Source organism: Columba livia, chromosome 5 (assembly GCF_036013475.1).
Source record: "Columba livia isolate bColLiv1 breed racing homer chromosome 5, bColLiv1.pat.W.v2, whole genome shotgun sequence".
NCBI classification, from domain to species: domain Eukaryota; kingdom Metazoa; phylum Chordata; class Aves; order Columbiformes; family Columbidae; genus Columba; species Columba livia.
This window is the reverse complement of record NC_088606.1, coordinates 67,226,916-67,239,588: the sequence shown is the minus strand read 5'-3', so window position 1 is coordinate 67,239,588 and position 12,673 is coordinate 67,226,916. Positions and strand designations below refer to the sequence as shown.

At 59.9% G+C, this 12,673-nt stretch overlaps 1 protein-coding gene across 2 annotated transcripts in view; it reads right to left on the bottom strand.

Annotated features, from left to right (window-relative positions):
* Window positions 1-637: 637 nt before the first annotated feature.
* KDM2A (lysine demethylase 2A) overlaps window positions 638-12,673 on the bottom strand; it is a 42,954-nt gene continuing 30,918 nt past the window's right edge. Inside the window, exons 14-22 of one of the 2 annotated variants that reach the window (XM_065065598.1) lie at window positions 8,311-8,394; window positions 6,919-7,185; window positions 6,594-6,725; window positions 6,432-6,521; window positions 5,346-6,058; window positions 4,194-4,357; window positions 3,722-3,880; window positions 3,407-3,622; window positions 638-3,267 (exon numbers count right to left, since the gene is read on the bottom strand). In XM_065065598.1, coding sequence (XP_064921670.1) covers window positions 3,086-3,267; window positions 3,407-3,622; window positions 3,722-3,880; window positions 4,194-4,357; window positions 5,346-6,058; window positions 6,432-6,521; window positions 6,594-6,725; window positions 6,919-7,185; window positions 8,311-8,394 — 2,007 coding nt within the window. In that variant the 3' untranslated portion in view covers window positions 638-3,085. Of the gene's footprint in view, window positions 3,268-3,406; window positions 3,881-4,193; window positions 4,358-5,345; window positions 6,059-6,431; window positions 6,522-6,593; window positions 6,726-6,918; window positions 7,186-8,310; window positions 8,395-12,673 lie in introns of both variants that reach the window. The other variant, XM_065065597.1, reaches the window with a different exon arrangement.

Genomic DNA, 12,673 nt, shown 5'->3' with positions numbered 1-12,673 from the left:
CGCGTGTGACAGTGTGTGTGTGTGCCAGTGTGTCCGTGACATCATGTGTGTGACACGGTGTGCGTGTGGCTCTGGGTGCGTGTGACCCCAGGTGTGTTTGTGTGTGACGCTGAACGTGGCACCACGTGTGTCACTCTCCGTGTCACACGTGACACGTGACAGCAGGTGTGACGGCGTGCGTGCGACAGGATGCGACGGAGCAGGATGTCACCCCCGGGTGACCACCCGTGGAGGACGCTGTCACCCGCAGATGTCACCCCCCACATGCAAATGTCCCGTTCTGGGGCTTGTTTTGCTGCTGCTGCTGGGACCGGGACGTCCCCATGGAGGGGACCAGGGGACACTGAATGTCACTTCGGTCCTGCTGAAGGGGCGGCCTTGGGCCAGAGGGGGATGGGGACTTGGGGACAGCTGCCACCCCCCCCAGGAAACAATGGGGACTTGGGGACAGCGGCCACCCCCCCCCAGGAGACAATGGGGACTTGGGGACAGCTGCTGCCACCACATAACCATGCCCCAGGCTTCCCCTCTGGTGCTGGGGGGGACACACACACACACACATGGGACATCCCCAGGGGCCTTGTCCCTCTGTCCCTCGCAGACAAACAGCGGGCAGAGCCCAGACGCAAACGTTTGCTTTTTGTTTTCTTTAAATTTTTTTTGTGTTTTTTATTCCAAAAAAATCCACCCCCGAGAAACAAAACATTTCTCTTCGGCGGCCGGTGCGTCCCCCCCCAGCTCTCCCGTCCCTGCGCTACTCACGATATATTCTGAGCAAATCCTCTCTAAACAAAAACCAGCATTGCAGAACGCTTAGGAATAAAAAAATCAAACCAAAAGAACAACCAAAACGAACTTAAATGAGAAGAAGCCACGGAGCTCCCCCCCCTGCGACCCCCAACCCAAACCGCCCCCACGGAGACAGCGCAAGACGTGGTTTTGCTTTTTACCCTTAATGCTTACATTTAATTTTAAAGCACAAACATCAGAGATGGACTCTAAATCGCCAACAAAAAAATATATATTTACAATATTTCTCCAGGAAGGGGGGGGGGGGGGGGGGAAGGAGGAGAGAGGGAAACGGGGGAGAAATCGAAACGAAACCGAAAAACACAACCAAACCCTTAAACAAGTGACTTTTCTCGCGGGAGGTGTCGCTCGGGAGCACTCTGCGCTGCTTTTAAATCACTAAGTGATTTCTTTTTTTAATATATATAAATTCTGTTCTTCTCTTCCTTGTGGAGTCTCAGCCCCTGGGGGCGGGTGGTGGGAGCAGGGGTGACAATCCCGAGGGCGCGCGGCCGGGAGGGGACACGTGGGGACGGGTCCCTCAGCGCCCGCCCCCAGCTCGGCTCTACCCCAGGGGGCAGTTTTAAAAATGGTTTGTATTTCTCATTGCAAAAATCAAGAAAAAAAAAAATCAATCCAAAGGAAATATAAAAGCTTTTGATTCTTCCACCGTCTGGTCACGGGAGCCACCAGGAGAGACTAAGGCTGGAGGTCCCCCCCCCCCGCCGCGGCTTCTCTGCTCGGCCTCTCGCCCGGGATGCGTTTTTTAGCTCAAATACACCCCGCACCGAACCCTCCGGAATCCCCGCGGCAAAACTTGTCCCTCGTCCCCAAGGCGCCGCGGCGCTGTCCCCTCGCATCCCCCGGGGACGCGCCGCCAGCCCACCTCCTCCTCCCTTATTGCTTTGGGGCGGCGGGGCTGCCCCCCTGCCCCTCGCCCGCCTGTCCGGGGCTGGGGACAGGTGACACCGGGGCAGGTGACGCGGGGGTGACACGCTTTGTGCTATCATCTGTACACGCTGCCAGGGGGTTGGGGGGGTCCTGACACCAGGCCGGGGGGGCGGGGAGCGTCCGGTCACAGGCAGGACAGGGAGGGAAATAAAATAGTGACCCAAACGAAGATTCCGACTTTTTTTTCCTTTCTTTTTTCTTTTTAGGTTTTTTTGTTCTTTTTGTTTGTTTGTTTTCTTTTTTTTTTTCCTTTTTTTCCTTTTTTTTTGTTGTTTTTTTTTAAAGTGCACAAGCTCTCCGCTGCCCTGGAGAGACGTTCTTTGGACCGACCGTTCATTGCAAAGGAAAACGGCAGCTAAAAGGGGGGCAAGGAAGGAGAGGACAATGCAGTGTGGGGGGGACACACACGGGACATTCGTGCCAGTTGGGTCCCAGGCCGGACAAAGCCACCCTCGTCCCTCCGGCCGCGGTTGGCCCCCGAGTGCTTTGCGATGCTGGGGGAGGAAGAGGAGGCAGCTCCCGGCCCCCCCGCGCGCTCGCTCAACCCTGGATGATGCTTTTCCCCGAGTCCTCCCTGAGCTCCGATGGACCTGGGGGGTTTGTCCCCTGCTCCCAATCAACACCTGGCCCCTGGGACAGAGGGGACGCTGGAGGGGACACTGAGGGGGTACACAGCTGCCCCAAAGTGGAAGTGCATCATCCCCCGTGGGGTAGGGGCACAACGGGCTGCAAACCGCCCCATTTCTGGCCACTGCGTGGCCAGGGACCCCCGCCCCCCTGGCTGGGGGGGTCCTGCCCTGCTCAAATGCCTGAAAATTGGGGGAGAAGAAGGGGGAGCGATCGCAGCCCCCCCACAGCCAGACAAGGGAAGCCGTCGGGGGGAGGTTTTGTTCCAGCTCTGCTCCTGCTTCCTTGGAGAGACCTTGACCCTCAAGCTTTGTGCTACTGGGGAAGTGACAAGTGTTTTCAAGGCGAGGATATGACGGGGAGGAGGGGGAAAAGCTGAGGGGGGAAAGAGGGTGCCCCATTTCTCTGCACAGAGATCTCTATTCCAACCTCCGCCGTGGGAGCGGCCAAGCCTCCGCGCCGAGGCTCCCCGGCCATTTCTTTTTGCCCGTTCCTCCTCTGGTACTGGCCAGCCTGGCGGGACATCTTCATCGGCAGAAGTCCCGGGGGAGGAGGAGGAGGAAGGACGGTCGGAGCGCCGGCCCTGCCTGCCGAATCGCGTGGGAGGCAGCGGCAGGACGCAGAGGGCAAGGTGGGGACGTGGAGGAGCGGTTCTCCGAGAGGGGTGGGATGGGCTCTTGTTTTTTTCCTTCTCCTCAGTCTGCCCCGGGGAGGGTCTCTAGCTGATTTTTTGGATCAGCTTCTCATCGGACAGGCAGTAGAGGCTGTTGATGGACAGGTCCGAGATGAAGTGCTCACAGGCTTTGCGGGTGATCTGTTTGCAACCTCGTAGGTCGATAAGAGTGACGTTGGAGATGCGACGCAGGTACAGCAAGGCCTGGTCCGTCAGCTTATTGCAGCCTGCGGGGAGATGAGAGGAAAAGTGAGCCAAGAGGAAGAATGAGCTGCAAGGCCCCCATGAAGCTGAGCTCCCACGTCAAGCAGGGAGGAATGAGCCGCTTTCCGACGGTTCCTCGGCCACCCAGAGCATCGTACCCACCTGCCATGTTGAGCTCGGTGAGGGAATTGCGTGTGGAAGAGCCCACGGCTGTGAGGAGGTTGGCCGACTGGTCCGTAAGGTGGTTGCAGTGGCTGAGGTCGAGGCGGGAGAGCAGGGGCATATGGCGGATGATCAGCCGCAGCGTGGCGTCGGTGATATCCAGGCCGGCGAGCCGGAAATCAATCATGTTGCGGAGTTTACTGCGATTGTCCTGACCTGCAAAAAGGGAGAGAAGATGAAGGAGGACTATCTGTTTGGGATCTGGCATCACCTCCCCGCTCGGCACTTGGTTTATCACCCCAGGCAACAGCTTACTGGGTTTGTCTGTCGGTGGCGTGAGTAAATCCCGGATCTGAGGGTCCTTGATTCCTACTGCCCACCGAAGATCGAGGGTCCTGAGAAGGGGGCAGCTGGAGGTACTGAGAGCACAGACCGCAGACCAGGAACAGCCCGCTAAAATGAGGTCTTTCAGGCCTGCGGGGAGAAGGGAGGGAGGGAACAAGTCAGACAGGCTCTGTCAGCTCTCAGGAGCCTCAACCTCAACCGTTTTTTCTGCAGGCACATGAGGAAGCAGCTCCCCATCCTGCCTGGGGTGGGACAGGGAGCCAGGTGCTCTAAAGGAGGGGTTAACACAGCAGAAGGAAACCACATTGCTCCCAGGTGATGGGACCCAGGCACCCAGGAGATTTTGGGGTGCAGAGCCCGTCTCTGGCTGTGCTCCAGCCATCAGGAAGCCCCGGAGCAGCCCGGTGGCAGCCGCAGGGCCCCCTCGCCAGCCCCCGCTCACCTGGCAGCCTGTTGACGAGCCACGTAAGCTGTTTTTTGGAGATATTGGTCCAGCTGAGGTCAAGGCTGACCGGTTGTCTCTTGATGATGCCGCTCAGCGCCTGGGGGGTGATGGACTTGCACCTGCTCAAATCTATCTTTGTCCACAATCTCTTGTCACAGCACCTGGGGACAAGGACAAGGTTGAAAGTTGAATCCCGAGAGGCCCGTGGGACAAGTGACAAGCGGCAGGTCGCCCGACTTCAGGGAGGAGCCCAGCCCTTGTCTCCCTGAACACCTGGGAGGTTGCTGGGGGTGTCTGGCCACCCAGGGATGCCCAGAGCAGCCCCAGCTGGGGTTTTGCTGCCACGTAACAAGACTGTGAGTCGAAGCTGTTGGAGACATGTCCCCTCCCGGGTGCTCCTCCCATCAGGGCAAAGATCGTAAGCATCCTCACTCCCAGCAAGGAAAACACGCATCCTGGTCCCACCCCGCAGCCTCAGCAGGAGACGCGACAGAGCCCCGAGGTGGCACAAACTCCTCCTCTCCCCCGGGACACCCAGGACCCAATATCCCTGAAGGTGCCACAGCAGTGGCAGGTGGGGGGACACTGCCCATACCACACCATTCCCACCGGCCGCTGATCAAAGTGAGCGGTCCTTTCCCATCGTGCCGTTCCCGCTGCTCGGCGGTTAGAAACCTCCCAGCTTCCAGTCCCCAGTTAGAAACCTCCCAGTTTCCAGTCCCCGTCTGTTCCCAAGCCCTCCATCCCCAGCTGTCCCAGTGCCAGCATTGTCTTCTGCTGGCCCCCCCGAGGGGTTTCCAGCCAGCAAACCCATCCCCACCTCCCACTGCCTGTTACTGGGAGGCCAAGGCGGGATGGGAGGCAGGGAAGGGCAAGGACCACGAATGGGATCGTCACCTCGCAAGGACACAGCAGGGGACACAGGTGCTCAGGGGACAGAACAGTCTCCCAAGAGGGGACAGTAAGAAGGCAGAAAAGGGACAATAAAGAGCAAAGCACATATGGCAACAGCAGCAGATGGATACGGGGTCTGAGGGCAAGTGCCAGCTCTGGGCAGGGGGTCCCATCCCCCTTTTCCCTCTGGTTGCCCATCAGGCCGTCCAGGGGTGAGGACGTGTCCTCCAAACCGCCGCGTGTCCCCACACTCACCACTTGTACCAGGTCTTGCACACCCGCATGCACTCGCAGAGCTCCCTGCGGGTGAGGTAGCGGAAGACGGACATCCACACCTCGCGCTGCATCCAGCTCTCCTCGCCCTCCTGCCCCCGGCCCCCGCGGCCGTTGAGCCGGGCTGCCCCCCCTTCCTCCGCGTTCTCGTCCTCTTCCTCCTCCTCCTCCTCATCCTCCTCGGCAGCCGTTTCCTCCTCCCCCCCGCCCCGCAGGGGCATCCGTGCCGGCACGTGGCGCATGACCACGCGGGGAGAGTGCTGCAGGTTGGTGGAGGAGGCCGTGATGGCTTGGAGCTTGGGGACGATGGAAGTGCCGTGGACGTCTTTGGTGGGACGCTGGAGCGTGACGGTGAGGTAGGAGCCGTGCAGCTTGGCCTTCTCCACCTCTGACAGCTCCTTCTTGCCGCTGGGATTGTTCTCTTTCTCCCTCACCATGGTTCTCTCGGTGGCCTGGAGCCGCAGGAGCTGCCGCCGCTTGAAGCGCTCGTCTCTGCTGGCGCTGTGGTGGTCGCTGGGGCCGGCTCCCGGGGACGAGCGCGTCACCACGCCGCGCGGGGACGCGGGGTCGTGGATCAGCTGCAGCATGGGAGTGGGCGAGTTGGGCGGGGGGGTCAGGGGCTCCTCGCAACTCCGCAGGGGCCGCAGCACCTTGGTTTGCGCCGTGTCGTCGTCGCTCTCCTCCACCTTCCGCTTCTGCGGGGAAGCGGGGCCACAGGTTAGCGGGGATGGAGCCACGGGAGGCTGGAGAACATCCCCCCCCCATCCTCAAGGCAACACCAGCTGTGCCCAGTATCACCAGTGTCCACTCACACCAGCAAACAATATTTTTCCTTTCCACTTCACAAAAAGGGGACTGGACTGCGGCAGGAAGCTGCCAGACCCCCCAAGCGCTGCTGCACTGCACCCCCAACAATCTCTGCGCTCACTGGTCACCGCCCAACTGGTCCCCTGGATCACAGTGGGGCCTGCCTGCTCTCCAGCCCCCTCTTGCTGAACACCGGCTCTCCTTTAGTAGCAGGACGGAGGACACGCATCCTGCTTTGCCACAGCGCGCCTCATCTCGTACCTGGCCCTTCTCTGCGTCGTCACCCTGGTAGCACTTGGGGCACTCCCAGCAGTTGGGGAGCTCGTCGTTGAGCAGCCCTTCCCCGTCCATCTGCCAAGAGAAGAGGGCAGTGAGCAGGAGTCCTTCCCTGCGGCCGAGCCCCCTGTGCCCAGCGCTGCTCACCTGCAGACAGCCGGGGTGAACGATCTCGTTGCAGATGCAGCACTCCATGAGCTTCTTCTCAAAGTCCTGCGAGTCCTCGTTCTGATCCACCTCCCCGCAAAGTGCACACGTGACCGAGTGAGGCAGCCTGGGCTACAAAGGAAAGCAAGGGTGAAACCAGGGCAAGGTGACACAGCCTTCCTCCTTTCCTCTTCCTCTCCACCTGAATCATGGGGATGGGGCCAACTATCCCCCAGAAATCAAACTCGGTCCTTGTCCTCCTCTCCCTGACCCTGATCCACCACACAGAATCGCTTCTGAGGAAAGAACCAAGCCGCAGACTCACCGCTAAGCACTGCCGAAGGACGCAGGACTGCTTCATGCGGCCAGGCCCGCCAAACTTCTTCATGTCCCTGCAGTAGTGGCACATGCCACACTCGCCCTGCATGCACGCCTTGCATTTTCGGCACCGCACCCGCCTCCGCCTGGCGCCCGACACGATGGGAGAGACCGTGGACCTGACAGGCGTCGGGCGAGGGGTTGGCTTCATGGTGTGCGGCTTGGTGATGGGGATGGTGGGCAGGCGCACCCTCAGCCGGGCCTGGAGCTTTAGCTGGAAACAGAAACAGAGAGGGAAATGGTGTGAGATGAGCGAACTGCTGCATTCAGCTCAGATCAGGGAGCCTCCGATCTCCGGCTCCCTGGCTGCGAGCTCAGATAACGCAGCAGAGCAGCCACGCTCCCTCGCTGCTCTGCAAACAAAGGAGCCACTTGCTCCAGAGCTCTCCTTCCTCCCGCCCCACGCTGGGAGGCAGAAACGGGGCCAAAAGGGGCTGTTGAACCCAAAAAGCATCGCGCTGCTCCAACAACAGCCACTCTTCTGAGGTGAGGAATGACAGAGACCAGCCGGGCGGTCAGAAAGGCTGTCCCCTCTGTGTGCCACCCCGTGATCTCCAGCAGTGCCATGAGCCACCACGGGTGACATCAGCCCTCACAGCAAACACTCCAGCTGCGGAACCTTCTGGGATCGGCCGTGCACACCATGGCTGATGGGTCTGGCATGGGCAAGCACCCAAAAAACGCAGCAAAAGGACAGGGTCAGGGATGCGCCAAGTGTCTGGGTGCTACACCCAAAGCGTGCAGACTTCTCCAAGTCTCTTCTCCCAGAAAAGCTGCCCAAGATGCTCGTGCTGCTCAAACTGGCACCTCCAAGAGGCTCGTCTGTCTCCGGACGTGCAGACAGCATGTCGCCCACCCTTCCCAGCACCACGGGGTCCTGCTCTCCCCACACGCCTGCCCGAGAGCCCGTCTCTGGCAGGAAGGAAACCGTGACCTGCGGGATCCGTCCTGGCGGCTGGGGGACGGCAGCCTGCAGAGGGGAAGTCCGGCCAGTGCACCCGCTCCTCGCCCCTCTCTGCCCCATGAGCTCAGCCCGGGCCCAGCTTTGGGCCCTGGGCCACACACCAGGGACACACCAAAAGGTCCCTTTCCTAAGAAATTGGCTGCTACCTGTAGGTAGAGACCCCCAGGAGGAGAGAGCTGGTTAGAGGATCAGCTCTTCCAAAGCTGCAGAGCTCCACCTCTGAGCACAAATGAGGGGCTGGAGGACACGGAGCAGCTGGGGCTGACCCAGTGTAACCGGTGTGGTGGGAGATCTCCACCACGGTGGTGTGGGCCAGGGCAGGTTCCCAGCTCAGCCACGTGACACCCACCCAGCTCCCCTCCTCGCAGCTCCTACCTTATCTCTCTTGGGCCACTGGACGATGGGGATGCCTGTAAGTGCCAGTTTGGGGTCGCTGTTTGCGTATTCTTCTAGCAGCAGCTAATGGAGAGAGAGGGAGAAGGAAAAAATTAAAAGAGACAAAAAGCACAGGTGTGAGCAGAGCGAAACAAGGCTCCAAGCTCATGCCAAGGCCAACACGCTTCCAAAGAAGCTGGGAAGGAGCCCTCCCCAACACCCACGAGCAACGATCCCTCCCCACGTTAGACAGACAAGCTCCGTCGAGTCGATCTGCCCGAGCGCTTTCATCAACTGCGTTTCAGCCCTGAGGCCCCGCGCTGCACGGCAGCTGGGGGAGAGCGCCAAGCTTTTGGAATTCGGGGGGATTTACGGGGGAAGAAGCACAAGGGTCCCTTCGTGTTCCCTCGGGGAGGAGGTGGCTGGAGGGGCAGCGGGGCTGGATGCGGTGCCCGGTACAAGCTGCTGGGTAACCAAGAGCTGCCCCTCTGCGCTTTTGGGGGTTTGGCTTTGACACTGACACAAAACATCCCTCGGCACCAAACGGATGGACACGCTGCCCTATGGCACAACAGGCGCCCTGGCTTTTGGTGGATGGGGGTGCTCCTTGCACTCCCCCCGCTGCCATTTCACCCCCCTCCATCGCAGCCCCCTCCCCACCGAAATGTGCCGGTTGCAGAGGTGCTTTATTTACTCGGTGTTGCCATGGCTACGCCGGCAGCATCCCCACGCGTGCTGCTTCCCGCTGCCAGGCAGGACCAGGGACCGGCCGTGTCCCCTGCGGGGCTGCCCACTCCCCGGGGCGAGCGACCCGGCCCCGCGCCGCTTTTTGGGGCTCCCCCACCCTCTGTGGGCGGCTGCAGGAAGCGCAGCCGTCCCTCCGCTCCCCGGCAGCGCAGCGTGCTGCCTACAGCCCTTCCGCCTCCCCGGAGCACACACCGAAAGGAAAGGTCAGGGGCTGGGGGTTTAAGAACACAGATCCGTGCGGGCAGGGAGCTGCAGCCTCCCCCTGCCCGGGGCACCGCGGGGGCTCCAGCGTGCTCTGAGGTGGGGGGACAAGGCGATGGGGGGTGCACCTGGCTCGGAGATGGGGTGGGTGACAGCCCCTCGTCCTCTGTGACCCTTCATGCTGTGGCTGGGGGGACAAGGCGGACCCTGAGGACACACCGCATGTGTCCCCGGCCAGCAGGAACTCGGCACCGGCGAGCGCGCCCCAAAGACGGGGGGAAGCGAGTCCAAGCGCCACCCGGGGACCCCTCCAGGGAAACAGGGGTCCCCCCGCGGTCCTCTCCCACCCCGGCTGTGTCCGGAGCGTCCCCACGTCCCCCTACCCGTCCCGCGAGCGTTGCCAACTGCCTGACCTTGCACCTCTGGAGCTGCCGAGACTCCGGGGCGAAGTTTGCCGAGCCCTCTTTGTTTCACTGCGAGGTTTGGGGGGGGCCCCCTCTCCCCCAGACACCTCCAGGGCTTGGCTCAGGCTGAGCGGACCCCAACCGGAGCCCTGGTCTTCGGGGGCATGGCTGGGGGAGTGGACGCACCCCCCCCCCGAGCGTCCCCCGCTTCTCCCCTGCTCCGGCAACCGCGCCGGCAACCGCGTGTTCCTCCCGAGCCCTTGGGCAGCGGCGGCAGCGGCTTCCTGAGCTTGAAACAATGCTGCTGCGTCACCCACATGCGGTTCCCAGCAATGCTTTGCAACGGGAAGATGGCAGAAGAGAGAGAGAGAAAAAAAAAAGCGAGCGAACGAGCAGGGAGGGCAGAGCCGTTCTGCTGCAGAGCCGGGAGGGGCCGGCACGGCCGGCTGGCGCCGTGCGGATTGGCGCAGGGAGCCGGGCGGCACGACCCACCGTCCTCCCCCCCGCGGCCACCGGCAGCGGAGATGCCGGGGGCCGGGGTCCCCTGGGAGAGCCCCGACCCCAGCCCAACCTCCCCATCCCCTCCCTTTTGTCTTTTCCGAGGGGGGTTTTGGGGTTCATTCTCCAGCAGAAACCCAAGTGGATCTAAGAGACTGGCGTGAGAAACGGCTTTTAATCAATGCAAGGCGGATGAGCCCCCCAAAAACATGGGATCGCAGTGACTGTACCTGCACCTTCCCCACCTGGATGCACGAATCTTCCCTGACAAACATCTCGGCAAGTTTGGGAGCAGCCCAAGTCCCAAAGCCACCGGTGACCTCACCACTAGAGGGGGGCAAACCCACACCGGGCCAAGCAAGGGGTCCCCAACCAGCCCCAGCTCCATGAGACCCTCCAAAACCCAGCTACAGAATCCCACAACAAAAATGGAGGAAACTCTTGAAATAGAGCAAAGCATCTGCAGGCAACCTTGGCTTTTGTCCCTCATGTCCCCAGAGAGCCCAGGAAGCCACAGGGACACTGTGACCAGACACCTGGGTCTGTCACCCACTGAACTGTCAACAACACCCTTGGGCCCCAGGGATCTCACGCTGGGGACACGTCGCCATCCGTCACATTGCCAAGGTCAAGCACATCAGATGGGAGCATTTCAGGCAGACGGGACCCACAGGAGGAGCAGACCAGATGTTTGCAGAGGAGGGAGAAGATGGTTCTGATCATGGGGAGACCCGGCACAACACAGATGCCAGACCACAGGCTCTCAGATGTGGTCCTGGAAACACAATCTGCACTTCTAGGAGAAGCTCCTTTTGTTTCTACAATGCTTGAGGCTTCAACACCTCCAGGCAGAGCCCGAATAGAACCTGTTGGTGACATGGTCCAAATGTGGGCTCAGCTCCCCACGAGTCGGCCAAGGGCAGGTCTGACAGCTCTAGGGCCTCACGGACCATCCTGCTCCTCTGAAGTCAAAATGATGGAAAGCAGGGGCCAGAAGCGACGGACAGAGCAGCCAAAAGACAACGGGACCCCTCAGAAGTTCCCTCTTTGCCAGTGATCCTTCCAACAGCCCCAGTCCAGACCATGCACGGTGGCATCACCAAACACACGGAGATTTTTCAGCAAGACATCAGCACTACAAGGCAACGTCTCAGCCTCATTTTGTGCAGGACCGGGAGCCTTTCGATTTCTGTGGGCTCCCCCATTGAAGCCGCTGGAGCAGCTCTTGGTCACCAATTCAGAAGGCAGCGACATGGTGTCACCAGGAGTTTTTCGAGGACAGGCAAAGCTAGAAAGGTTAAGGAGACACAGAGGTGGTGACGTGTTGTTCTTATTGAAGCTGCCTGACACAGGATGTGTTTATGGAGTCTCAGTGGACTGACAGTCCCGCCACGGAGCTGGAAGAACATCTTTGTCACATCCACCCATCTTCTCTGTCATCAAAGGAGAAGAACTTTGTCACGTCCCACCATGTAACAGCTCCAGGCTCAAGTCACGACAGGACCCAGAAGGGGATTTCTTCATGTGACCCAACACACAGAGCTCCCCAAGTCACGATCGCCACACAAGAGGCTGTGGGAAGAGGCAGAATTTTCCTGCTCCGTGCCTGAGGACACTGGTGGGACGTTCGGTGTGACGGGCAGATCGAGCTGCCATGTCACCACCTGCAGGTCTGGGCTCTACGATGAGAAAATGCCATGTTCTGATCCCACATAAACACACAGGCCACAGCCACAAAAGCCTTACACAACACAGCACCCGCCTAACCGGACACGGCTACGTCGTGACGGCACCAAAGCACTGAAAACACGTTGGTTCTCTGCTTGTCTAGAGCGAGTCCTTCCTGACGGTCCTGTTGGCCAGACCCCAGGCTCGTTCACGACCTGATTTGGTGGGAAATGGATGAAGAGAAGTGATCCAGGTCTGGGGGGCAGCTCCACATGGATCACGTCTCCAAGAGCTGGGCAGGAGCATCAGGACAAGCCCGGCAAAGGGAAGAGCTGAGCTTAGACACAGCCAGGGTAGGACTGTGTTCTGTGCAGTTGTGCAATGACACAGAAGCTGTTAGAGGAGGAATTTGTACCCAAGTTTACAAAGGAAACACAACCAAAATAGGATCTGTACCCCACATCATGAATTGTGGATGTGTGGACGGCCACTTCATGCCTTTAGCTTGGTAACAGCTTCTCCTGACTTAAACAAACAAACAAAGGTCTTCTCCATACAAGGTGCTGATAATGAAAATGAAACCTTCACTCATTGGGTTGTTCAGTGAGCAGATCAGTTAAAAGGTTCAGCTCAAAACACCTCACCCCTTTTCAGGTTTTATAAGCCAACCTTCACCTCCCAGTTCCACCACCTTGATGGAAAATGCAAATTTTGAAGGGTTGCTGTGGTTTGCCAAACTCGCCCTGTGTTCTCCGGACACTGCAGTCTGATGACTGAGGATTTTGGTGCCTCCAGGATGCCCTGGAGCACCGGTCGCTGAGGGACAGTGTCCTGCAGCTCAGGAT